The sequence below is a fragment of the Pogoniulus pusillus genome, chromosome 17 (assembly GCF_015220805.1).
Source record: "Pogoniulus pusillus isolate bPogPus1 chromosome 17, bPogPus1.pri, whole genome shotgun sequence".
NCBI lineage: Eukaryota > Metazoa > Chordata > Aves > Piciformes > Lybiidae > Pogoniulus > Pogoniulus pusillus.
In genome coordinates, this window is record NC_087280.1 from 7,735,339 (window position 1) to 7,760,178 (window position 24,840).

Sequence of the window (24,840 nt, forward strand, 5' to 3'; positions counted from 1 at the left end):
GTCTTGTGATGTTACAGGACCAGTGCTACAGAATTAATATATTTAGAGCCAAATGGCACATACTTAGATTATGAATGGCTGCAAGTTTCCTGCAACTCTTGTGAATGTAAGTAGAGAAAAGAGGTCTGACTGGGATTTCACTAGTAGTGGGTATGGATCACCCTATGCTGTACAATTTGTTTTCATACTGTACTGTATCAAGTGTATTCATATGCTGTTACCATTTCATGTTTCACTGCTGCTCAAGATAAATCTAATCTCTTACAGTCAATCACTTCACAGACTTCACAGTGTTTTACTATATTTCTACAAGCTAGTGCAATCCATCCCTAGCTGAAACTTAAGAAAACTAACCTAGACATACAGAGGTATTAAAGGCTTCATAATTTGCTGTTTATATGCTACTGACACATCAAAACAGCAGGACAGCTTTTAACTACTTCTAAAGTATTGTTTCAAAATCTAAGTTTTTGTCATAGCTGGACATAGGTAAATTAGCTACAGTATTTTGTAACACCTAATGAGCTATTGAGAGCTTTAGTCCATTCTCAACTAGAGTCTTTACTGAACAAAGCAAAGCATGATTCCAAACAAACGATTGCTAGTGCCTGAAATGAATGCTAGCTACATAAAATGCAGCACCTCAATACTTTAGAAAGTTTGGGTTGTGCCTCTTCTTAGGTTCAAATCTCTGAAGCAAGGACCTAGCAGGCATTAAGTTACATGCTCTTCTTACATAGGTCTCCCTGAGGTTCTATTTCTCTTAAAATATATAAAAATAACATGAAAAGAGATAATAATTTAGTTTGACCATCACGTTCCAGTTAAGTTTGAAATCCTATTTCAACTTACATACTTAGTCCTTGACCACTGAAAACTAGCAGTGTCATCTCAATACCTCCGGTAAAGACTACACATGATCCCCAATGTTCATCAACATAAAAAACTGCTCATTATACAAGACAGAATCATACTTTAGAAATGGCAATTAAAATCAGTTGCAAATTTACATCTCCTTGAAAGCATGAGTGGTGTACTTCGCTTACATGGAACTAAGTGACAGGAATTAGTGTGATCATTAAAGACATCACAACATTGAAAATTTTGACCTGTATCTGTTGAACGACTGATTCAGTTGTTCCTCAGCAGAAGGGCTTCCTTCTTGGTCACTCATCTGACAGGTTTCATACAGCTCCATCTCTGATACAGCTTCCAGTTTTGATTGCTCTGATAACGCTGGGAAATGTCCATGCATATGGTCTGGATAACAACAAAGAGATTTCTCTAATAACTGATATATGGCTCAAAATCACAGCTACAGTTCGATGTAATTGTGATGTGGCATTTGGGTAAGTGGTTGGTTGAGATAAACATAATTTCTTTTGAACTTTTCTAGATAAAGTTGTCTCTGTATTCATATTTTCAGTAGGCTTTGAAGGGTACAGGTGAGAACATTTATCCGAATTTGGGAAATAAGACTGAAATTTGCACTCCCTATAAACTGGTGTTAAATCAGCTGCATGCAGAGGTGCATCATTCACTGGCCACATTTCACTAGCAGTTTACTAGCAGTCTGGAGACTGAGTGACCTTTTGGAACCATGCCACATTTCCAGCACCTGTCAAATGGTTCTTTCTGTAGGACATGAAGACAACACATTAAAATACCCTTATCTGCCAGCATGGGCAGGTCCAGAAAACAGAAATCAACCACTACTCTACATGCAGGTGATCGATAACAGGGATTGATTCTATTCTGTGTGCTCAGTCAGCCTGCCATAAAGAGTCTCTTTAACACGTACAGTGGACAGGATGGCACACAACTGCTATGGTAGTTAGGGTGTTGAAATCTCATAGCACAGGCTTAGCAACTTCTCATCATGCATCTAGGCAGTATTCCTTCCATTTTGATTTCTTTGTCCTATCAATTAGTTTTTATAGAGTGGAGAATAAATTATTTTAATGGAAATAACAAACTATGTTCTTTTTCATCATACCTTTCTGTATGTAAAGCCTTTGTAACAGGCTTTATTAAAATCAACCTCTACATTGAAAATGTATAAAGAATCTATAATGATTTATCTGTTTAATTGAATCTACAACATACATGCGTGTGAGATTAAACAAATCATATGCATGACTTAATGTGAATATTTAGCATGTGTTTTTTGTTTTCCTACTATGCAGTAGAGTCTTATTAGCAATAACAGATTCAAAAAGTAGCTTTGCACATTTGCTGTATGCTACTGGGGGAGGGGAAGGAGAAAGGAGTGTAATAGTGGCTGAGCTAAGGCGGCCTGAGGCATTTTTCTGCCTACACAAGGCACAGACAGACTGGATTGGGGACGCTGTTCCAGCAGTATCCTTTACTCTTTCGGAAATGTGCAGCATTGGCTTTCTCCTTTTTTTCTCTCTATCTACTATGACGTTGTCGTCAGGGAGACGGAGTCCTTGACTTGCACCCAAGTGCCGAAGGCTATCATCCTTTGTAACAGGGCTACTCCCCAATCCTTCTGCCCACTGGAACATTTACACCTACTCTGGATGAAAGCCCCCAGATTAAATGTTTAGGTGGTATAGAATAAAAATCTCCCTGCACTGGCTCTGCACTTAGCTCGGAGGATGCATATTTCAAAAGACCTGGGTTTAGAATGTATTTATATTCCATTGTAATCAGACCTTTATGCTTTTAAAAAATACTATAAATGAGTAAAGAGGCCCTAAGTAGCCTTTTCATAACATGATTGTCCCTGAAGTACAGACTGTGTGTATTAAAAATCCACAAAAACATTCGTAAAGCCCCTTTGATTTTAACTACCATAAAACCTTACTGTAAATTGATCCTGAAAAGATACACTAAGTGGGCATCTGTTCATAAGTAAATTACCCTAAAATATCTGTTGCCTTCTTGAGCAATTACATCTCTGTCAATTTCTAAAGGAATTAGGTTTTCTAGAGAGGACACAGACTACAGCTATTTAAAGGTAAAGATAGGCTTAGATTTTAGTTTCTCATGTTTAATTTATTAAAATGATTACAGAACTAAGACTTGCTGGGGTTTTATTTCTAAATAATTGTAGTATAAAGGGTTTCAAGCCTATCACTGAATGGATTGGTAAAAGAAATTAATTAAATTGTGAAAGAACATTCTGTATATAACCTTCCAGCGCAACCTGCAATCGTTGCAGAGAAAACTGACTAGACAGACTCCAATTTGGAATATAAGAGACACAAAAAAATAAAATAGGTCATTAGGATATAATTGTAAACACTCTGCATGTATTGTTTCATCTTATCTTTGCTAATGCCTTGCAAAACATTATTTCTCAAGTAGGTGTGAATGGTTCCTGATGGCCAAATGGCATCCTGATTAACCTCAAATTACTGTTGATATTTAGAAATGCAGCATTTTTCATGCATTTGTTTACAGAAAAGTATAGTAAATAATGCAACTGACGATAAAAACCTGAGAGGGATGAATCACTCCGGCACTATGCTTACCAAACCTCTCTATCTATTTTCCAATATTTCAGAAATGGGAAGGAAAGCAAAAGGTCACTGTTAACATTCTGAATTAAGCATTATCAGGAATACTTAGGAATCCTATTCCCTGTCCTGACTCTTACTCATCAGTAGCAACAATGTTAGTATAATTATTTTTGCAACCAGTTTAAATGTTCAAAGTATAACAATGAAATCGTGTGTTTAATATCTTTTTCTCCCATTTCTCTTTTATAACAAAGAATCATAAAGACAGCAAATATTCTCCTGCTTAGTGCAAAAGAGAAAGTAAATACTAATTATAGCAAATAACTATTAGTGTCAAAGGATTCCAAGACATCGCCAATATACACTTAAGCATTTCAGAGCAGTGACCTTACCTTCACAGCCAAGGAGAAAGCATGTCAGCAAGTTAGGGCAGACCTCCTCCAAAACGGAACAAAAAGCAGAGAAAGCACTGGGGCCTTTTGAAGAGAGTTTATCTAAAAAACATTCAGTTCTCTTCTTGTAGCTCTCCTGAGACCAAATGTCTTTGTATTCCTCCAAGGAAAAGACTCTCTTGTAAACCAAATATGACAGCACTTTGTTAACATCCAACTCTTCCAGTATTTGCTCCCTCTGATTGCTTGGGATTTCAGAAAGCCACTTATTTCTGTTTCCGTTTCCTCTTTTAGTAGATTTTGCACAGTTATAAAACCAAGATTTGGCTGCTCTTCCAAACATTTTGATATTTAAATAGAGAACAGAAAATTCTACTTCTGCATTTATTGTGCAGTATTCAGTCTGCAAAGCAAACATAATGTGGACAGATAGAATACAAATTCATACTGCTGTCTGTAATTATTGTAATTCTAATGGAATAAAGAAGGCCTACATACAAATTATAAAGAAATCTAGCTCAATGCCTGCAGCCTCCTAAGAGGATTACATTACACTAATTAGCCCTTTACAACTGTTAACAGCTTCTGAACCGTAATGATGAGACTGAGAATTGCTTAGTTACTGTTACTTTTTAATTCTGTAACTGATCTTCAAAGATATCTCTTTGCAAAAAATAATTCATTCAAGAAGACAGCTGATCAAACGGTAATAATCTGTACAAGCTGGTACAGGGCATAAAGCAAAGCATCTTGTGTATGCTTTAATTTTGTATTCCTTAGAGGCTATGCCCAACCCCCAGAATAAATGCCCTCCACTTCCTATTCTTTCACAAAATATTAGCTTTATGGAGCAGTGGAATTTCACATTGGGAAAGCTTGTTTCTGTAAATATTTTGCACTCCTATATGCAAAAGAAGAAAACAAACCCAGGAAGGGTTACAGAGCAAGACCTGTCTTGTGAGGGTAAATACAGCACTGTCAAAAACAACATTTCTGCATGTTTAGATCTTTGATGTTGTGCTGGAGCAAAATAAAACACCGTAGAATGTCCACTTCATGAACCAGGTTTAACCGTGGAGATTACTGCAATCCTCATGGAGGTGTTCTGCCACTGATAATCATTCATTGAGGATCACACATTACATAACCTCTCTTATGCAAATGCTGCTTAATACACAGACCTTTTGGTCTTGTTTTCATACTTTCTGTCAGCGTAAATTCTTCACATGCAAACAGTACAGACTACTTTCTACCTTCCGTTTTGGAGTCTGTTTTTTTTTTTCCTATTTCCATTACTTCCAAATGATGATGCATCTATGGCCTCATAGTGTGGTCTGCATTTTTGGTAAGGGTTCTTATTGTGCAGCAAGCCAAATTACTTTGACAAGTTATTAGGAAAAGAAAATCTGTAATTTTTTTCAGTCCTTATGATCTTAAGATGCAACTACTTTAATCCTCCTGCCAGGCTTCTTCTGCTTCTGAAATTTCAAGTATTCATCACTGCATTAAAACTGACCGTGGACCATATAATAATTTGGAATGTTATTGTTTTATCTCACCATCCAGACAATTAACTAGGCAGCCCTCACAGAACTGTTCGGCAGCATTGCCTGTCACCTTGTGGTTGTTTGCAGACATAACAACCTTTCTATGTGACACTAACTGGAGTAAGGACCGGTAAAATTGTTATTTTAAGCCATATTAATGGTTTTAGTTTAGAATAGACCACAGCAGTTGTAGTCTTATACTTCTTATGTAATCATTTTGAGTCTACTCGGCGGATTGCACAACATCACAGCACATGAAAGATGACCTGCTTGGGAAAAGATAGGGAAAAGGCATCTGCTATCCTAACTACTAGTCAGACAGTACAGGGAAACGAGTGTAAAATGCAGTAGGCAGAGGGAGCAGCCAGCCTATCCTGACTACCTGGTACATCTTGTAGGCAGTCTTTAAAAGTAAGGAGTCCTTTCTAAGTGTGATTCTTAAGATTGCCTTTGATTTTTGAACCTCCATAGGAATAGCACAAATACTACACCTCCCCATTATTTTCATATTCTCCAGGTGTTTTTCCAAAGAATCACAGAATTGTTAGGGTTGGAAGGGACCTCCGGGATCATCTAGTTCCCATCCCCTGCCATAGGGCAGGGACACTTTCCACTAGATCAGGTTGCCCAGAGTTGAATTCAGCCTGGCCTTAAAAACCTCCAGGGATGGGTTTTCCACCCCCTCTTTGGACAACCCGTTCCAGTGTCTCACCACTCTTACGGTAAAGAACTTCTTCCTAACGTCTAATCTAAATCTACTCTCCTCTAGCTTGGATCCACTACCCCTAGTCCTATCACTTACCCAACATCCTAAAAAGTCCCTCAACAGCTTTCTTGTAGGCTCCCTTCAGATACTGGAAGGCCACAATAAGGTCTCCTCAGAGCCTTCTACCATTGGGGTTGGTTGTTTTTTTGAGCGCATTACAGCGTTTAGATGGAGCAGAATGGCTGGAAGAATTAACTACAAAACTCTTAGAAAATCCCAGGCATCCATGGGAAAGAAAATAGAACTCTGCAATGAAAATGGGAAAAAAATAAGTGTTGGTGTGACACGAACTGGTTAATACAGGCAGTGACTTGTGCTACACACAGCAGTCATCCATGGCAGATGTGAGTGACAGCTTGAAATGTCTGAGGATACAGCACAGCAGTGGCTCTGGGCTGTAGGCACTGAATAATACACAGAGTTTGTTGTGGGTTTTTTTTTTAAGGAGTATAATCTTTTGAGCCATAAATGTCCCCATTATCTTCGCTGGTAAAAGAGTAGATCCTTTTAATCTCGGATGTTGTTATAACATTTTAAAACCACACATCAAAAAGGGTCTTGTCAAAGGAGAGGCATCAAACTGTCAACAATACAGAACTTGGCTCTCTGCCTTGTTTAGTACCATGCAGTTGTTTGCAGCTGTAGAAAATGCTAGAATTCTGATCTGCTAATCGCTAGAGTTCTGATGAGAATACACTCCGTGATGAATCTGAGCCTTGGGTCAAAACCGAAGTGTGAGAGTCCCTGGCCCGAGGGCAGCCTGCCCCTGCCGCGCCCTGCCGCGCACAGGCGTCTGGCGCAACGCGACGATGCCCAGAGTGCATCTTCTGAAACTAAAAAGGCTTCCAGAGCACGTTCTTAGGTAAATTGAAGAGAACTCAGACATGAGTCGTGCCTTTCGACACCTCCCAATTGCTCGCTGGCCTCCGAGCAACCTGACAGATTCATTTAGTGTGACCACCACAGTGAGAGCTACAAACAAGCCTTTACCCTATGGTCTAGTGGTTAAGGATGCTGGGATGAAGGTTGGACTGGATGGTCCTGGTGGTCCTTTCCAACCATAGCAATTCATGGTGATGAGATGTTGTGCGGAGGGATTTGGTTTAGTCGAGGGCTTGTCAGTGTGAAACTAATGATTGAACTCGATGATCTTGAAGGTCTTTTCCAACCTAAGAAATCTTGTGATTCTGTGACGAGAGCAGGCATTGACAAGCCGAACCCTCCTGCCAGGCCCCCGGAGTCCCTCCGTGCTGGGCGGAGTCGGCGCTGCCGGAGAGGGCCGGACCGGACCTGATGCGGCCGCCCGGGAGGGCGCGGGGGGAGGAGCCGGCGGGGAAAGATGGCGGTGGCCGAGGCGGCTGAGGCGGTGGCGCTGCGCCTGTCGCGCCAGGAGCGGGAGCTGCGCTGGCTGGCGGCGGAGGTCGGCCGGCTGAAGGAGCAGGAGGCGCCTTGCAGCCCCGAGAGATGCAGTCCTGAGCTGCAGCGGCTGAGGGCCGAGAACGAAAAGTTGCGCTACCGCCTCTTGCACCTGCGCCGCAGCCTGGCAGCCGAACTGGGCAGGGCAGCGCCGCCGGAGACCACCGCTGTCGGCGAGGTAGCGCCCGGGGAGGGCTTACCCCCGCGGTCCAATTCGGTGCAGCGGACGGCACCGGCCTGGCGAGGGCGACTGCCTGCAGCGCTCTGCAGTGAGCCAGGCCAGGCCTCTGCGGGGAGGGAAGCGGCTGGAGGGGCCCCAGGCAGCGTGAGTCGGCGGAGGTGTGGAGGATGAAAGCCCGACTCGGTCCCAGTCCCCACTCCTCGCGTACCCAGAGCACTGCCGCCGCTTCTCTTTACAGTCCCTGCCCTTCCCCAGAGGTGGAATAAATTTATCAAACCACCGACAGTTGCTCACTGGGCTGGGGAGATTTGCTCTTGGCGGGCAGATTGTAGCAGTGGTGGTTGTGGTAGTGAAGCCAGGGAAACTGCGTTGAGCAGATTTTGCTTGGTGAGCAGTTTGGTTGTGTCTGCTCAGTGTCTAAAGACTGCAGTTTAGATGTGCTATGAGAAGCCTTTCTTCTGTACCGAGACGTGCTTCTATTGTCATCATATTTTTAGCCCAATGCTGTAGTGATTTGATTTGGTTTGTTACAGTGACTGCTGACTAAAGCCTGAAGGGCAGAGAGCTATACTTCACATTATCACTCTTTTCAGAAAGTTTCCAGTGCTGGTCCAGCCGCTGCAGTGCATCAAACTAAAGAGGAAAACAGAAAAGAGAATGGAACTGTGAACCAGCCTTGCAATGATGTAAGTCATAATTTTATATCGCATGATAGGAGAAGAAAAAGTAATTGCTCGGCCAGGTTCAGAAAAGGTACTGAGTCTGAAATGCTTTGCTCTGTTTTGAAATGCCATATTTTGGGAAGACGGCTTCCTGTAGCTTGTAGCTTGCATATAGGATAAATCCAAGAGCTTCATCTTGCATGCAGGTAGTAAGGTTGCATTCTCAGTTCTCTGCTTTTTATTTAACAAAAGGGTTTGGGTAATTGGGAAATAAGGGTGACGATACCACTGCTCCTAAAGAGAGCAATGGTTCATGAAGAGTTAAACAGAATGTGTGGTGACTGAAATAAGATGTTGGCAGCAGGAAATTTAGTGTAATAGGTCTCATTAACTTAAATGGAAGGACACTCCTGTGAACCGTTGTTATTTGAATGGGGTACTTTGAATGGACTGGTAGAAGTAAAGGCTTTTTGGAGTGGTCCAAGCTTCTCTAGGATGTCAGATAAATTCTGGGGCAAAACTCGCAAAGTCACTTAGGCTTATGTTGATGAATGCATTGAAAATGCACTATAAAATAGCAAGTTGGGTGAAACTATTCTGTGTATAATGAAGTGCTTTATTGCACATTGGCATAAAACCTAGTACAGCTATGTCTGGTCTCAGAATCTCTAAGGATACATGAACACTGAACTCTTTCATTTTATTTCTCTCACAAATATGATATAATTTATTGATTACAGGTACAGTGTGAACCAGGCTTCATAGAAGACAGACTGAAGCTTTATGAAGCACTGAAAAAAGAGCATGATGCTTTGTTAGCTCACAGAGCAGCCAACCAGAGCAAACCTATCACAATTACTCTGACAGATGGAAAGATGATTGAAGGGGAATCTTGGAAAACCACGCCGTATCAGCTAGCTGTAGGAATTAGGTAACCCACAGATTCAAGGAGTTGTACTTTTGGGATGATAATTCTGTAGGTTTCATTTGTTTCTTACCTTGTTGCACAAAATGCACGTGTCACAGTTGGTGGATGATGACTCTCTTAAGCTGGTTTGTTTGAAGGCATTGAAGCATCAGTTTAATGCAGAAGAAACATCTGGAAACTGAGTGGTGCTTGAGGTGCAGTATGGAATTCATAATGCTTGCTTCCAATTTGAAAAACTAGAACAATCAGTGAGACTGCTAGGAATTAAGAGACTTCTGAAATTTTGAGTTACCAGGTAACAGTAGAAACTTCCTAGAAGCTGTCTTTCCTCCAGATCCCCAGCTTTGAAAACCATGGAATGAAACTTCAAGTTCTTAAGGGTCTGTACCGTAAAAGTAGAAAAGTCTCTAAGTAAAGACACAGTGGGGGAAAAATAAAAATGAAAGGTCTTTTAGGTGCTGGAAGATACAGGTGGGGTCTCATAGGGTTAAGAAAACTAAGCACTTTCACAAATCTGAACCTAAATATTTTGATCTCCTATGATTATTTGTGTTTTTCAGTCAAGCATTGGCTTCAAATGCAGTCATAGCCAAAGTGAATGGGGAACTGTGGGACCTGGATCGTCCACTGGAGGGAGACTGTACACTGGAGCTGCTTCTGTTTGATAACGAAGAAGCAAAAGCTGTGAGTAAACGCTCACTGGTTTCTGCTTGATTAAAGGAACTAAGGACACAGAATCGATTTCGGGGGGGGGGATGTTTAAAAATCTTAAATTAAAAAATAAAAGAAAACAAAACCAAAGAAGTTCCCCAAACTATTCAAGTAACACACTTGTTATTATTTGATAAAGATTAGATACCAATTGGTGTGATCTACAGGTGAATCAAATCTTAGTGTCTTCTTCCCATGTCTTTTACATAAACAAGTTATTTCTCAAATGAGATCATAAAGAATATCTTGATTTGTGTGCTAACTTGAAATAATTTGATGTAAGATGTGTTTTGTGGTTTGAATCAGTGCATTTCAAGATCAGACACTGAAAGCAACAGTGAAACTGTCTTGCAGTTTTCTAGAAGTTGTCTAGAATCAGATTTCAGTTGTAACAAAACCTACACTTTCTTGCACTGGCACTGTTTATTAGAAGCTTAAGTAGGCTAATTAAACTATGGATATACTTAGTGACACACAGAAGGTTAGTTGGGTTTTGTGGGTTTTTTTGTATGACCTTCAATCTTGTGCTTACCTTTACGCTCTAAAATTAGACTGCCTTTTATGAAATATTCATGTGATTAAGCTTGTTTGAGGCACTTCAGGAGTCTGTAAAGGCCTTATCTTGTAGCAGAGGCTATGAAGCGGTCCAAATTAATAGAGACTTGGAATGTAGGACTGATACTGATCTACTGGGTTGTTGACTCCTCTTTTAGGATATTTCAGATAATGTGGTTTACAGTCCTATTGAAAGTGTGTGGACCATTATCACTTAATTTGCTGCATTGCTTTAGATGCAATCACTATTGCAGAGACTAACTGACCAGAAACTAACTTATAAATTAATAAGGTACAGTAAATAATAAGACCAAGGAATCGTGCAGCTGTTCAATCATCTTTCAGACTGAAAAACAGTGGGCTTCATTGCTACATCTGCTGTTATATTAATCATTCAGCCTGCCTCAGAATGAGAGCAGAATGTTGTTGTGTTTCTCAGGAAACTTAATACTAATTCAGCTGTGTTTCCCATCTACAATATTCCTCTGTTCAGTTTCTTTGTTGTTACTTACACAGTGCCAATGACCCCATGACTTGGTCACTTGACTTTATTTGCAGGTTTACTGGCATTCGAGTGCTCATATTCTTGGAGAGGCCATGGAAGGTTATTTTGGGGGCTGTTTGTGCTACGGACCACCAATTGAGAATGGATTTTATTATGACATGTATATGGAAGATAGGTAAAATTTCAGTGTCTAAGAACCTTAAGAACTCTGCAGTGAAGTTCAATACTGGAATTATTTCTGTTCAGTCCTGTGTCTGCATGTTAATGTCCTGTATGCAGTATGGCTTAAAACTGACAGGTTAGTCTCTTAACACATTGAATGTGTGTGCATATATTTAAATTGAAGAGACGTGTTCAGACACCTGCTCCACAGGACCTGTAGCTGTGACCTGTAACTGTTGAAAGCTCTGTGAAAAAATGTAGAGTACTGGGTAAAACATCCTGAAGTTCCTGGGAGATGTAGGAGACAGTTTCCTTGAATCATGGGATTTTGGTTTTAAAGTGCCATAGTCACTTGTAGCAATGGCACTTATGCATGTAACTTGTATAGGTGTTTACTACTTCTCTAGTCCTTCTGCATGTCTTTACAATTCTGTTTCTGCCTTGTTTATCTTTCTCTACTTAGGGAGAATATTGAATCTGCATCAGCTGATAAAGTAGCAGCTGGGGATCAGCCTTTTTTTTTTTTTACCCTTTTAAGTTATATGTACACTTTGAGCTACAAGTCTTGCAGACATGTAAACATGTTAAAGACTGTTCTAGGAGTAATTGCAGTGGGTTTGTTCAGGGTGATACCATTTCTGTTTCTGAAATTAGTGCCTGAAGGTACAGCCAGTTGTAAGAAACTGAAGAAAATAACTGTGATAGATCACAACAACACATCTCATGTCTTTCAAACTAGACCACTAGAAAGTGATCCTTTAAAAAATGGGAATATAAAGCCAATTAATTTGTATTTCTCTTGCTTGTGTGTTTTTGTTTAGAGGTGTATCTAGTACTGAATTTGCACTACTAGAGAACCGCTGTAAAAATATCATAAAAGAGAAGCAGGCTTTTGAGAGGCTGGAAGTCAAAAAGGAGATACTGTTAGACATGTTTAAGGTAAATCTTTGGAGTAGCTGTGATTCTGTTACAGTAGTCTTTTTAAAGGTAACTTATATAAAGTACTGCATGTGACTGACTTATCAGAATAGTTTCTGTCTAGAAAAGCAAAGAAAAAAATAGCATACTTTTCCTGCTCTCAGTATCCTAGTCAAATGTTCAGGATGTTTTCAGGCAATAAAAAAAAAAAACAACTATTTTTTACTACCCAAACCCACCACAGGCCTAAAGAAATTGATGTACAAGAGGCTTACATTCATTCTGGTGCATTTGCAGAGACAATTAAAAAAAGACTTAGTCATCTGTTGTATACAGTGGCTACTACCAGTTTCACTGTACTGTGTTTTAATTGCCTTTCCAAGTGCTGGGCAGCGTTCAGGTGGTAATCACTATGATTAACACACTCTCAGGGAAATTCAGGTATTTTTGTCTCCTGTTTTTTGTGTTGCAACTCTTCTGAAAGGATGTTGAACTTTTTCATGTGTATGTGTGGTTGTGTTGATTTTTATTCTTTTTTTTTTAATTGAGAGTGTCTTGTTCTGATGCATGTGCATTATTACCTAGTTTAAAATTGAATTTCTATTAGGTGTTTTATTGATGTTTCTGAATGTTCATATTTCCCCACACAGTATAACAAGTTTAAGTGTCGTATCCTTAATGAGAAGGTGAACACACCAACTACTACAATATACAGGTAGAGAAAATTAAGTTAAAAGGTATTTTGAAGTCTTTCTGTAATTAGATACATTTCATTTAAATCAAGAGAATTAAAGGGGTTTTATTCTAACTTCTGAATGCTTCTGGGATGGGGCTTTAGTTTGCAATTAATATTGCTGTGACAGATCAGGTCTCAATTTGTGAACAAATAGCGAATCCAATCCACTTTTCTTTCATTTTCTAGTTTCAATGAAGAGATTAAAATAAGCTGCTACTAGGGACATTCAGTTGATGAATAATGGGTAGCTCCCAGCTCAACCTGGGATGAGGAACCTGCTCATTTAATTTAATTGCCAGAGAAAAAGCTTAGCTGGAAAATGGCAAAAACTTTGTTGTTGTTTGATGTACATAGTTTGATGTTTCCTGGCCAACTTTGACAAAGTTTATCTATGGAACTATATGAATTGCTGAGTGCACTGGAACACTCTTGATCAAGCGTGCTCAGTATTTACTGTGTGAATATTCAGCTTCAGGTGGAAGGCACAATTAGGTTCAAGCTGTGCTGAGTTGGCTGAGTCTTGCACATGTATGAGAACATGTCAAGAATTCTGTGCCATAAGTGACTGTATTTAAAAATGCTGGAGTGTTTTGGAATAGACACTTTTTTTTTCTTTCTGGTCTATAGATGTGGTCCACTGATTGATCTCTGTAGGGGCCCACATGTGAGACACACAGGAAAAATTAAGGCACTTAAAATATTTAAGGTAAGATTAACTTAACTACGTTAACATTTAACTATAGGTGGCATGATTGTTTATATATTTGTCTCTTCAGAAGTGATTATGCTAAGGTCCATTGTTTTCTTTGCTCCCTCTGAAAAAAAATCTGCTTCCTAAATGTCCTGCTTCTTGACCATCACAATAGTAAATCAATCAAAGTTTACAGTGTCTTTTTTTTAATCAGAGTATGAGTGCTGCAATGGGTTAGTGCACTCCTGTATAACCTACCTGCTCCCCCAATGCAGAACTGAGGGATAAGTAACACAAACCTCAGGGTTGAGACAGAGAGATCAGAGTTTAATACAACATAAGCTATCATAATCACAATGCATAAAACCTTCCTACATGCAGGGAAAAAAAATGCAGTTAAATGCAGGAAAGGGAAAAAAGCCCAGCATTTTTTAAACAGAAAACCAAAACCAGCAGCCACCTGACTCCCATTTGTCTTGCTAGCATTCCTGCAGAAAGGAGCCAGAACCCAGAAGCAGCAACCAGAACAGGAAGCTTCTCATGTTAGAATCTGAACTTCAAGCCCCTAATACTTTGTTTCAACCAGCACTTTAATTTTGAAGCTGTTGTGACAGCAGCATACTATGAGTAACAACAGCACATTCGATACAACCTGTGACGTGCATACTGAAGAGGACAGTGGAGAGCTCTGCAAAAACACACAAGCATGTAGTGATTAGGTTACTGTGCATTCTGTAACTGGTTTCCCTGGCAGAGAAGTGCACTGCTTAAGTTAATGTGGTGTTGCTGTACTAGCATCTACAACCAGTGCTGCACCTTGTAGTGAAGATGTCCTAGTTTGAGTCTGTACTAGCAGTCACATCTGAATGTGTGCTGTGTTCAGGAAGTGAACATCCAGGATATTCCTTGGGTTAGAAAACACTATTTTGACCTTGTATAATGGTATGGTATCTATTAGGTATGGGAGGTGAAGTGGGCTTTCTGCAGGTGCTGCTGTTTAAAAGTGGCACTGCTTACAGGAAAACTAGAAACAGTTCTTGGAGGCACTTCTGATAATGATGTAGTTTAAGTTGCTTGCAGATACCGATCTTCATAACCTTACATTCATCATAGTTGCTTTTGCTGGCTTCGTAACTGAAGTATATGTAACTCTGGAGTTCTAGAGACTAAGGGTTAGATTGTCAGAACAGCTGGAATTTAACTGAGAGGGAGTGAGTTTTGTCTTTCATGTTTTCCTGGTGCATTGTGGGCTTTGAATGTAAACAAGTGCTGCTCTTTTTAGAAGATAAAATGCGAACTACACATCAGCATATGAGTTGAAGTATCTAAGTAGAATAAAAGTACGACTTGGACAGGCACTTTGATTTGTCTTCTGTGTTAGTATGCTGGCTAAAAGGTACTGCATATCTCTTTGCATCATAGGTATATGTGTGTATATATGATGCTGTATAACTCCATAGAATAATTCTTCTAAGTAAAAAACCCCAAATGGTAACGTTTTAATGCGTCAGCATTGTTCCTCTTTTCCCTGAGATGATATACTCCTATTCTAAAGTACGGGTTTTGTGCATCAGAATTCCTCTACATATTGGGAAGGAAAATCTGACATGGAAACCCTGCAGAGAATATATGGAATATCCTTTCCTGATAACAGAATGATGAAGGAATGGGAAATATTCCAGGAAGAAGCCAGGAACCGGGACCATAGGAAAATCGGAAAGGTGAGCTATTTCATGGGCTCCTTCTCTTTCATGCTTCTGGAGTAGAATTCATTGTCTTGGTTTGGTGTGGTGTTTGCATTTTTGGCAGTTTGAATGGGAGCCAGTTGTATGTACTTCTTGATGTCAGTTGTTTTGTAAAATTTGAATTCTGCAGACTCGTGGTAAAGGAGTAATGGGATAGTCCCTTGGTTTAGGGAAGTGTATCTTAAAGCTTTTAATGTAGGTTCTTTTCAGATATTACTTTATTTTTGTAGAAAAGGGAGATTACTGAAATTAGTGAAAATTGTATGAATTCATTATATGCTTAAATAAGGCAATTAATTACAGAATACATACGGTTGGAAGAGACCTCAAAGATCATCCAATCCAACCCTCAACCCAGCACTGAAGTCTTAACACTAAACTATGTCCTTAAGACCCAGGTCCACACACTGCTTAAACACCTCCATGGATGGTGACTCCACCACTACACTGGGCAGACTATTCCAATGTTTGGTAACCCTCTCTGTGAAGAAATATGTCCTAATATCCAGCCTGAACTTCCCTTCAGATAGTTGTAGAGAGTGAAGAGGTCTCCCCTCAGCCTCCTCATGTCCAGACTGAACAACCCCAGCTCCCTCAGATGTTCCTCCTAGGCTGTGTGCTCCAGACCCTTCATGAGCCTTGCTGCTCTCCTGTGAGCATGCTCCAGCACTTCAGTGTCCCTCTTGTAGTCAGTGGCCCAGAACTGAACAGAGTACTCAAGATGGGGCCTCACCAGTGCTGATTGCCTCCCTGTTCCTGCCATAGGAGCCAGGATGCCATTGCCTTTCTCGGCCACCTGGGCACACTGCTGAGAATATGCAGGCTGCTGAGAATATGCAGGCTGCTGAGAATATGCAGGCTGCTGAGAATATGCAGGCTGCTGAGAATATGCAGGCTGCTGAGAATATGCAGGCTGCTGAGAATATGCAGGCTGCTGAGAATATGCAGGCTGCTGAGAATATGCAGGCTGCTGAGAATATGCAGGCTGCTGAGAATATGCAGGCTGCTGAGAATATGCAGGCTGCTGAGAATATGCAGGCTGCTGAGAATATGCAGGCTGCTGAGAATATGCAGGCTGCTGAGAATATGCAGGCTGCTGAGAATATGCAGGCTGCTGAGAATATGCAGGCTGCTGAGAATATGCAGGCTGCTGAGAATATGCAGGCTGCTGAGAATATGCAGGCTGCTGAGAATATGCAGGCTGCTGAGAATATGCAGGCTGCTGAGAATATGCAGGCTGCTGAGAATATGCAGGCTGCTGAGAATATGCAGGCTGCTGAGAATATGCAGGCTGCTGAGAATATGCAGGCTGCTGAGAATATGCAGGCTGCTGAGAATATGCAGGCTGCTGAGAATATGCAGGCTGCTGAGAATATGCAGGCTGCTGAGAATATGCAGGCTGCTGAGAATATGCAGGCTGCTGAGAATATGCAGGCTGCTGAGAATATGCAGGCTGCTGAGAATATGCAGGCTGCTGAGAATATGCAGGCTGCTGAGAATATGCAGGCTGCTGAGAATATGCAGGCTGCTGAGAATATGCAGGCTGCTGAGAATATGCAGGCTGCTGAGAATATGCAGGCTGCTGAGAATATGCAGGCTGCTGAGAATATGCAGGCTGCTGAGAATATGCAGGCTGCTGAGAATATGCAGGCTGCTGAGAATATGCAGGCTGCTGAGAATATGCAGGCTGCTGAGAATATGCAGGCTGCTGAGAATATGCAGGCTGCTGAGAATATGCAGGCTGCTGAGAATATGCAGGCTGCTGAGAATATGCAGGCTGCTGAGAATATGCAGGCTGCTGAGAATATGCAGGCTGCTGAGAATATGCAGGCTGCTGAGAATATGCAGGCTGCTGAGAATATGCAGGCTGCTGAGAATATGCAGGCTGCTGAGAATATGCAGGCTGCTGAGAATATGCAGGCTGCTGAGAATATGCAGGCTGCTGAGAATATGCAGGCTGCTGAGAATATGCAGGCTGCTGAGAATATGCAGGCTGCTGAGAATATGCAGGCTGCTGAGAATATGCAGGCTGCTGAGAATATGCAGGCTGCTGAGAATATGCAGGCTGCTGAGAATATGCAGGCTGCTGAGAATATGCAGGCTGCTGAGAATATGCAGGCTGCTGAGAATATGCAGGCTGCTGAGAATATGCAGGCTGCTGAGAATATGCAGGCTGCTGAGAATATGCAGGCTGCTGAGAATATGCAGGCTGCTGAGAATATGCAGGCTGCTGAGAATATGCAGGCTGCTGAGAATATGCAGGCTGCTGAGAATATGCAGGCTGCTGAGAATATGCAGGCTGCTGAGAATATGCAGGCTGCTGAGAATATGCAGGCTGCTGAGAATATGCAGGCTGCTGAGAATATGCAGGCTGCTGAGAATATGCAGGCTGCTGAGAATATGCAGGCTGCTGAGAATATGCAGGCTGCTGAGAATATGCAGGCTGCTGAGAATATGCAGGCTGCTGAGAATATGCAGGCTGCTGAGAATATGCAGGCTGCTGAGAATATGCAGGCTGCTGAGAATATGCAGGCTGCTGAGAATATGCAGGCTGCTGAGAATATGCAGGCTGCTGGAAAGCCTCTTGTTGTAATATTTAGTATTTGTGAACAGAGTCAACAGGTGTGAAGTATTCATGTTTTGCAGTTCCATCTGAAGTGTTGTTACAGCATTGTGGTTTTATTTAACCTAGGAGCAAGAACTCTTCTTCTTTCATGATTTGAGTCCTGGAAGCTGCTTCTTCCTCCCCAGAGGTGCCTTTCTTTATAACACGCTTGTGGATTTTATACGAGTGAGTATATACTAAAGTAACTCCTAACAAGCTCAGTATCAGTTGTTGATCTTAGGTGATGGCCATTCATAGCACTGAGCTACCACAGAAAGAGAAATGTCTATGTATGTAAACATATAGTGGGTTTTTCCCTATCATCGTACAGATCTACCCTTCTTGAAAATAGGCAAGAGTGAAAAACCTGAGCTGTGCTGTTCCCAGTTGTGCAGAACCTACCTGTGCAGTAGTCCTAGTCTCCCAGTAAATCTCCATCATAAGAACACAGATGAGAACAGTCAAGACTTTTGCTTACTCAAAGATCTATCACCTTTTAAATGTGGAATTTGTTTATAGGGGGAATATCACAGGCGCAATTTTACTGAAGTTGTATCTCCAAACATCTACAACAGTAAACTCTGGGAAGCTTCAGGACACTGGCAGCACTACAGTGAAAATATGTTCTCTTTTGAGATTGAGAAGGAAACTTTTGCCCTTAAACCAATGAATTGCCCAGGACATTGGTTTGTACTCTCAACTGAAATCTTGTTTCATCCTGCTACTTTTCTGAGGGTGGGGGGGAGGAGAGGGCTGATGGGAAATAAATGGAGTGTGAATACATGTTATTATGTACGTGTACAATAGCCTACTGAGCAACTGGTGTGTCCAGATAGCTCCTCTGACAGTACCCAAAGCAGACCAAATGCAGGTCCTGGAAGGAAGATCTTTCAGTTAGTCTGCGCTAAGTGAACCAGATGTGTGCATGCTACTGGTAGTTTGTACCACTCTAAATACAAATTACGTTGAATAGAGGTAGGCATTAGATGTGGTGTACCAAAAGAAGGTACAGATGCAGTAGTGTCGATTGCCACTCTCACAGTGTTGTTAATGAGTGGTCTTTAGCAGTATGTTCTCAGTGCTGCACTTTGCTTATTTGCCTGCCTCTTAGCACACAGACAACCTGAATGAGAAAACGCTGAAAACTGGGATGACTCTCCTGATTATGTTTTAGTTTTCATATTGTCTTAAATCTTAGAAGAATAAAGGGAAGGTTCATTTATGCTCCTTCTAGCTTGATGTTTGCCCATCGTCCACGATCCTGGAGGGAGATGCCTCTTAGACTTGCAGATTTTGGAGTTCTTCACCGAAATGAACTCTCTGGGACTTTAAGTGGCTTGACTCGAGTAAGGCGCTTCCAGCAAGATGATGCTCACATCTTTTGCACAATTGAACAGGTGAAAAAAACACAAAACCAACCAACTAAAACCCCAAACACAACAACCCTCCACTCAGCAAACAAAAAGCCATACTCCTTCTGTTCCCTTCCCAGTGGTACTGACATGAAACAAGAAAAAAAATTGCCAAAGTATTTCCACTTTCATAACCTTTTGGAATATTGCTGAAGTCAATAGCCTGTTGAAGGTAGCTTTTCAGAGAGCAGTGCCATAATTTGTGTTACTTTATCCTATTTTGAAATAAATACATCAAAGTATGAAAATAATGTTATTTGAGGGAAGCTGTTCAGTTATAATTGCATAGTAAGGTTTTACATGTAGAATTTCTCCCTTCAGAAAAATACATCGGGCAGCTAAATACACAAAGGTAAAATCTTTTGCATCTTCCCCTGCAAAGAGAAGTTGTTGGTCACATTGTTTTCCTTAGTCATGCTGAATAAATACTTTATTTTGCCAGATTTTAGCAGGGCTCTGTGAATAAATTGATAATACTGTTACCAAGTCTGACTCAAGCCTGGGCTTCTGGAGCCAAACTGCATTAACAGGAATGTTACTTATCTTGCTGTGCTTTGGTCCCACACCCCCTTCAGTTTTCACCCATCGCCTGGATTTTGTTTGTAGGATGTAATTTCCATGTGATGATTATTTTGTTATTTATTTAATGAGCTCTCATATTCTGGGTATGAAGAATTTGGTAAATCCAATTACATTCCTATATAAGCAAATCATAACTAATATATTTTGATCACATTTAAGATTGAAGAAGAAATTAAGGGCTGTCTGGATTTCTTGAAGTCAGTGTATGCTGTTTTTGGCTTTACCTTTCAACTTCATCTTTCTACAAGACCAGAAAATTATCTAGGAGAATTAGACATCTGGGATCATGCAGAGAAGGTAATTGCATTTAACAGTGAACAAGCAAACCCTTAATGTGTATGTTTGCATTCTTTCATGTTTAATAGTGTAAATTGGTGAAAGTGCTTAAATCAGTTGCTAAATATTCTCCTTAGTGGAAATGCTTGTTGAAAACCGTCATGTTAAATGTGAAGTTTCCATATCAAATTAGTGTTTTCTGATTCTTGCTTAGCCCTTATTTTGAATTGATTTGATCTTTGTTAATCTATTTTTCAATTAACCACACTTGCAGAAGGAGCTACTCCTACTTTAAGATTTACAGTAAATGGCTAAATGCTTGAACAATAGGAGTAAAGCTGCCTGTTGGCTCTTTTTATGCTTCAAAGGCAAATGCTTTGACTTACAGCAATGAAAGGCCCTGCTATACCTCTTTACATTATTTTCTCTTTTTTTTGTGATCAGCAACTTCAGAACAGCTTGAATAACTTCGGAGAGCAATGGAATTTGAATCCAGGAGATGGGGCATTTTATGGCCCTAAGGTTGGTAAATGAGCATGGCAATAGAAGCTTGGGTGGACAAGAGTACAAACACAAAGCAGACAAACTATATTCAGTAAATATTATTTTGTTTCACAGATTGATATTAAAATCAAAGATGCTATTGGCAGGTACCATCAATGTGCCACTATCCAACTTGACTTCCAGCTACCCATTCGGTTTAATCTTACTTATGTTGGGTGAGTGGTTAAGCTAAATACATTCCTCTGTTAAACAACTTATGTTTTTATTGTTTGTTTCAAGAAGTCACTTTCCCTATATGTAGTTCCCATAGAATTGAGATGTATTCACGTTCTGTTGCTCATTGAAACAATTAGCCTGGTTAGCAGGGGAACATCCCTGGTGAGCAGATAACTGAGTCATGAACATGAAGATATTTCCTCGGTGTAATGACAACTCACTGTAAGTGCTACTGATTGCAGGAATACTTCATTAAATATCTCACCTGCCAATTTTGAAGACAACTAATTGTATTTAATGCCAGAGAAAACTCATTTGATTCAGTTTTCACTTTCAGCCTAATCTCCTTTGTCTCCTTTGAAGACATTGCATGCAAATTCAAACATGTCTTAAGGAGCTGGTGTGTCCGTAGTAAGGTCTGCTTTATTGGATAAAGTTAGTCAAATTTGAACATCAACCAGTTGCAAAGATGTTTCAGTAAAAACATCACTTTGCCTTCTAGCTAGAAAGGGAGGTGTTTAATTCACTTAGTGGATAATCTTAGTACTGTGTTTATTTGAACATGCATTTTTTTGGGTTTTTCTTGCTAGGTTTGGTTTTGGGTATTACAGAGAGTTGTATGGGGAAGATAGATTACTCAGTATTCCTTTAAAACCCAGTATATAGTTAAATAAAATGGTAGATTTTTGCCTGAGTATAAATAACTAGGTTTTGTCTTTCCATGGAAAGCGGAATCAAAAATGTTAGCAGGATTATGCTTGTGTGAGCTAATGGAATTTTTCTTTTGTTTTTAAACTCTGTTCTTTTTCAGTAAGGATGGCGATGATAAGAAAAGGCCAGTGATTATTCACAGAGCTATCCTGGGATCTGTGGAGAGAATGATAGCCATTTTAGCAGAAAATTATGGAGGAAAATGGTATGTGGCATAAATGGAGCTCTAAGAAATGTTAAACAGTGTATAACATACAGATCTTCCCTACTATCTCTGTATTATAACGTCCCTAGAATTTTTATAGAATTAGTGGGTAAGATTACAAGAAAAGAAGTCTAATTTTCTGATGGAAGTTGTGCAATACCCTTTTATTAATAGCTCATTATTAGAAATGAGATTGCAGTAAAAGTTATGCAATAGAGCAGAAATAATTATTGCAGTTTTTCTTGTTCATTTTCTTAAAAGTCATGGGTTTGTACTGGGAAGATGTTAGACATGTAAAGCAATTGTTTATACAGACCTGAATTAGTTCTAATATGTGAAATGTCTTAACTTGTAAGATGTATTGTTTCATCTTGAATAAGCTCTGAAGACACTTCTTCAGTAATCTATTTAAAGTATTAAGGATTAATTCTTTCTTTCAGCCACTTTGTGTGTTTACCTTTCAATATAAAGTTATAAATAAAAGGGGGGAAGTATGTGCAAAAAAAAAATCTACTTAGAATTGTCAGGTGAGCAAGAAAGTGAGAGGAGATCAAAGTTGTGCATATGTTGTTTTACTGGAACCAATTGATTTGCTATTAAAATAGCAAATGGTGACATAACAAGAAGATAACACATTAATGAACATCCGTAGCTAAAATTAGTGTTTTTATAAGGACTTGTGTCATTGGGGGCAACGTGACTACAGATATGAATGCAAATATAAGATGCACATCCATGTCATATTTTTCTTGTCTTGCGTGCCAGGCCATTCTGGCTGTCTCCACGGCAGGTCATGGTTGTACCTGTGGGACCTGCTTCTGAAGAGTATGCCCAGAAGGTGAGAGCAGGGCCTTCCTTTTTATGGTAGCAAGCAATTGTAATAGGTATTCAGGTACTTTGCCTAGAACCAAGAATGAATGCTTTAATATCTTTGAAGACATCCTTAGGGAGAGGTAAAATTTTCTATATAGTGTAAGATTTGTATGAGCCTGAGAAAGAGATGTGTAACTGTTTTGGGCTCTGTTACTATGTACATACTTCAGTAGTTATTACAGGGAAGAAAACATTCTGCATGAAAAAAAGTACATGCTAATTATTAACTGCAGAATTATCTGCTTAATTCTGAGGCAGAGACAGTTCCTTTTGACTGCATTACATTTGACTGTTGTTGTTACTCCTCTTCTGTGCTTTTCCTTTAATGCAAGCATAAGTAGTTTTGTTCCTTCTCTTTCTCCTTTCTCAAACTGAGGAAACACTTGATATTCAGCAGGAATTTGCTGAGGAAAGCAGCAAATAATTTGATGTTACCTTTTATTGTCTTCCAGATGGAATTCTGCTAAGCCCTTAAGTACAATGCAGTTTTCTTCAAATGACTTCCTTACAGCAGTTTACAAGATAAAAAGCTGTGCAGACACATGATTTTTTGGGGAGAGATCAGGGTTTACATATTTGTGGTGTAGAATATATGTTGTAATATTAAGTGCTTGGGAGTTTTTTCCTGCTTTTTTTCTTTTTAGGTTTGCAGTGAATTTTTTGAAGCAGGATTTATGTCAGATGTGGATCTAGATCAAAGCTGCACACTAAACAAGAAAATCAGAAATGCACAGCTGGCCCGATACAACTTTATCTTAGGTAACTGCATTTCTTAATATCATTTAAGTTTTAATGCTGGGCATGGAGTCTGTCTAGACTCTCATTTTATAATGTAGGTAGTCAGTGTAATCTTGTTTGTGATGTGTGTCTTGCAGTGGTTGGAGAAAAAGAGAAGGCGAACAACGCTGTCAACGTGCGAACAAGAGACAACAAAGTCCATGGGGAGATTTCAGTATCTTCTGCCATTGAGAAGCTCAAGAAATTGAAGAGTTCATATATTCTAAATGCAGAAGAAGAATTCTGATGTTGCTATTTGGAAATACACAAAATAAACAAATGTAGCATGGTGTTCCATGCTTAAGAGGACAGCTGCATCTGCCAACTCCTTTGACAACTGCATGGGAATCCAGTCTCTGCAAGTACCAGAGAGCTTAAGAAGTCCTGTATCTCAGCTAAAATCTCATAGTTTTGTTGTGGAATTAAGTCAGAGCTGCACAAAGCTAAGAGACACGAGGCTGGAAAGCATACTGGCTACTGCTGCAATTTCTGAGTAACCTCTGTCATGCAGCAGTTTCATAACTGACATGATGTAGAATCCAAGGCGTGGCAGTTGGTAGATGCATCAGGAACATTTTGGTTTAGGTTTTTTTCCTAACTCCAGATGATTTTTTTTTCATAGAGAGGAGCAGGGAAGAGGAGTAGCTTGAGCCTTTCTGAATTCCTGTTTACAGGCTACAAATAGGTTGATTTCTTTGTTGGAAATCAGGACGCTAATTATAGTTGGTGTTGTAACTGGTTACTGTAAAGGTCATTGCCAAGAATGAGGTTCAATTATTGGCCATATTTAAGTGTGCAAAGTAAGTATTTTGTTTTTTCCTATGCTGGTTGATTTGACTTCTGAAACAGGCAAACCTCTGAAAAAACTTTGTGCAATATATTGTTGTATTTGGATCACTGAGAAGGCTGAAAAGGTGTGGAGGACTGCCTTCTAAAATACAGCACACTGAAATTCAAACTTGCCATATTTGTCTGACTTGTTTATGCTTATAAACTATATATATTCTTATAAATTATTTTAAAGTTGGTGTGGCAGATTAATTTTTACCACTTTTTCTTTCCTTGTCTCATATATCGGGCTTTTTTAATCGCAAAGCTTAGATAGCTTAGATCATTGAGTGATGTGTTTCACATGTACATATTAGTCATAGATGAGTCTACAACTACTGTATATATATGTAGTTGTAAATTTAACTGTCACTCAGAATGGTAGAAAATACTAGGTCTAGCATAAGTGCAAATTACAAAGTTAGCATACAGACTTGTGCTTGATCAC

General features: G+C 39.9%; 2 protein-coding genes across 2 annotated transcripts in view; one reads left to right on the forward strand and one right to left on the reverse strand.

Moving 5' to 3' along the window:
• TJP1 (tight junction protein 1) overlaps positions 1-1,237 on the reverse strand; it is a 187,966-nt gene extending 186,729 nt beyond the window's left edge. Inside the window, exon 1 of the mRNA XM_064157483.1 lies at positions 1,110-1,237. Coding sequence (XP_064013553.1) covers positions 1,110-1,198 — 89 coding nt within the window. The 5' untranslated portion in view covers positions 1,199-1,237. The remainder of the gene's footprint in view (positions 1-1,109) is intronic.
• A 6,279-nt stretch (positions 1,238-7,516) lies between these two features.
• Positions 7,517-24,590, forward strand: TARS3 (threonyl-tRNA synthetase 3). Its single transcript, XM_064157485.1, has 19 exons — positions 7,517-7,787; positions 8,384-8,476; positions 9,193-9,383; positions 9,941-10,064; positions 11,205-11,326; positions 12,135-12,252; positions 12,882-12,946; positions 13,595-13,673; positions 15,233-15,379; positions 18,096-18,194; positions 18,528-18,694; positions 19,243-19,405; positions 20,162-20,299; positions 20,723-20,800; positions 20,897-20,997; positions 21,810-21,914; positions 22,680-22,752; positions 23,432-23,546; positions 23,663-24,590. Exons 1-19 carry the CDS (start codon positions 7,533-7,535, stop codon positions 23,809-23,811), a joined length of 2,382 nt encoding a protein of 793 aa, XP_064013555.1. The 5' UTR covers positions 7,517-7,532; the 3' UTR covers positions 23,812-24,590.
• The last annotated feature ends 250 nt before the right edge of the window (positions 24,591-24,840 follow it).